The 2,771-nt window shown below is 33.8% G+C and overlaps 1 protein-coding gene across 1 annotated transcript; it reads right to left on the bottom strand.

The window, feature by feature from the left end:
* LOC107646607 (ATP-dependent Clp protease proteolytic subunit 5, chloroplastic-like) lies at positions 1-1,692 on the bottom strand. The gene is made up of 6 exons (XM_016350783.3): positions 1,669-1,692; positions 1,479-1,571; positions 1,270-1,336; positions 1,129-1,155; positions 819-952; positions 1-198 (listed from the first exon to the last, which is right to left on the bottom strand). The coding sequence occupies exons 1-6, from the start codon at positions 1,690-1,692 to the stop codon at positions 1-3; spliced, it is 543 nt and encodes a 180-aa protein (XP_016206269.1).
* Positions 1,693-2,771: the final 1,079 nt, after the last annotated feature.

The following is a 2,771-nucleotide window of genomic DNA, read 5'->3' on the forward strand; positions in this document are numbered from 1 at the left end:
TCAAACCGCAACTTCTAACGGCTGGAGAGCTTTGAGAGGATTCATTATGACACCATCTATCAGTCCATATTCTTTGGCCTCTTTTGCGCTCATGAAAAAATCGCGGTCTGTGTCCTGGTTAATCTTTTCCAAACTTTGTCCAGTGTGGTAAGAAAGATACCCATTCAGGTTAGCCTTGTGATGCAGCATTTCATTTGCCTGAGGATCATGACTGATGATTAATTTTCTGTCAAGAATTGTACGAAAAAAAAAAGCGGCTTAAATAGGTTTTTGGTCTGTATAACTTTTCTTTGGCCAAAAAAATTTTTAAAGTCTCTATTTTAGTCTACATTAGTTTGCTCCGTAAAGAGGTGACGTGAAACATCTTGCCATATCAGCATTTCAACTTGCCATGTCAACATTTAATGGAGCAAATTAACGGCAGAGACTAAAATATAAACATTTTAAATTTTGCTGGACCAAAACCAAAGAACGGGTATTCTAGAGACCAAAAACTTATTTAAGCCAAAATATTCTGATATTTGAAAATACACCATTTCTAGTTGCAGACTGAATTAAACTTTTAATTTCCGAAAAGGATTTTCCCTGTATGTCAAAAACCAATTCTATCCATTTGCTATTTAAAGTTTTAAACAAAATGTACTATAATCTTTGAAATTTCAAGACCAACAATGATAAATTTGAGTTGTACCAAATGGCAAAACACTTACCCAGCTTTACTATGCAGTTAGCTTTACAATAATAGAAGTATACAAACTTTAGACCTAAGCAAGAGGTCTATACAGTAGAAATAAAAAGGAAGAAAATGGGGTCTATACCTGAATATCTATGTCAGTTTGCCCTCCCTGAGCTCCACCAAGAGGTTGGTGAATCATTATTCTTGAATTAGGCAAGCTATATCTCTTTCCTTTAGTAATGAGGAATAGATGAAATGTTAGAAAGCCAAATTTTTCTCATATAGAGAAAACAAAAAATAAAATCATGGAACAATTGTAAGTTTAGAGAATCATTATAGATGAATAAATATAGATGGCTGATAATATTTAATCCAACAGCAAAAGCATTAGACATTATCTAGCAGAATTTAAGATAAAAGTATTGAGTGGAAGTAAACTATGCTGATCTAACCCGAAGAAGAATCAGACATTACCATGCCTAACAGTTAAAATAAAAACAAACCCATCATTTTTCCAAATAATAATTTATACAACTTTTTAAGTCTACAAATAGATTGTAATATATATAACACAAGGCATGTTTGCATAAAACAGTGACAAGTTATTGCATTACCTGCTGTAACTGATCCTCCTGGAGAGTTTACATACATGACAATATCCTGTTCAACATATAACATAATATTAGTTGATACAGTGCTTGCACTAGAAAGAGAAAGTTGATTTTAACACACTAGAAACTTGTAAAGATTAAAGACAGGTTCAAGGTAATAATCATATTGAAACGAAGAAAAGGATAAAAACCTTCTGAGGATCAACAGCATCAAGGTAAAGAAGCTGCGCAACTATGGTGTTTGCCATGTCATCATCAACTGCTCCGCCGCAACGTATTATTCTCTATTTACCAAATCATATTGTCAGCGTTATAATAGTTGAAAGACTGATTTACAAAAATTCAGCTTAACATTACCACCATAAGGAAAAACAAATATACCTTATGGACCAAACACCCTAGCATGAACTACTGCTACTCTAAACTTCCAATGTAACACGTTAAATATTTACATGGAGGGTTAAGTGATCTATGTAGGTATGAAATCACCTTTGTCTATAATGATGAACCTTAAATTCCTGAATAAGAAATTTGGCTCTGCTCCAGACATTGCTGGTAGAGAGAGAATGGAAAAGGATTAGTTGTCGACCGAGAACAATGCTTTTATGTGCGAGAAAAACTACGAAGTGCGCAACAGACAAAGACATGTTCAACCTCATATAAAATTGAGTTTTTATTCACACTTTTCGCTTAAATAATAAATCGCAGCACCTCCCCATCTATTCAAGTTGTCAATACATCTAAGCTATTGATGCTGATTAACGAGACTAACATCTAGTTGAAGGAACTAACTACTCGTGACTTGGAAAAAATGTTGTTGTGACCAAGATGAGGTGGATGCCGATGATGAAATGCAAATGGTTTGGCATGAAAGTTTCTTATGCTAACTAAAATCAGCCTTTTAATTTTTAATAATATTTTAAGATGGAGAAGAAGTGAAGAATCAACGGTGATCGAGTTTTAGTTTGTATTGTTTAGTTTTGTTATAAGAACACGAAGGAAGGCACTAAAATCTCAACTATGAAGGCAGAGGTGTGTTGTCTCAAACTCATTAGCATCGCATGACATCATAAAAATCAATAGCTCGGAGAGATAGGAGTTTCTCAAAGATGAAGAGATATGGAATGGTGTGAAGAAGAAGAAAGGTCTAGTCGAACTGAAAAAGCAAAAATGATTTGTGGGTTAAATAAAACAGTATCATAAATATCACAGTTAGATTAAACACTGGAGGGTGTCAATTTTTATTGGCACTGGAGAGGATCCGTTCCCTGCTATTGGTTATTGTAATTCGGGTTGTTTTGGATGTAGCTGTGAACTTAATTTCATTACTTAGTGTTACAACCAAAAGATGTCAGAATTGTAATGGTGCTATTTATTATGACCATTGCTGAACCTGTATTTGTTGTTTCATATAAACGAAAGATTAGTTTATTGTTGTCTACTAATTCCATTGTTGAACCTGCTGAATGTAATATATTTTGCAT

Source organism: Arachis ipaensis, chromosome B6 (assembly GCF_059453495.1).
Source record: "Arachis ipaensis isolate K30076 ecotype BB chromosome B6, ASM5945349v1, whole genome shotgun sequence".
NCBI lineage: Eukaryota > Viridiplantae > Streptophyta > Magnoliopsida > Fabales > Fabaceae > Arachis > Arachis ipaensis.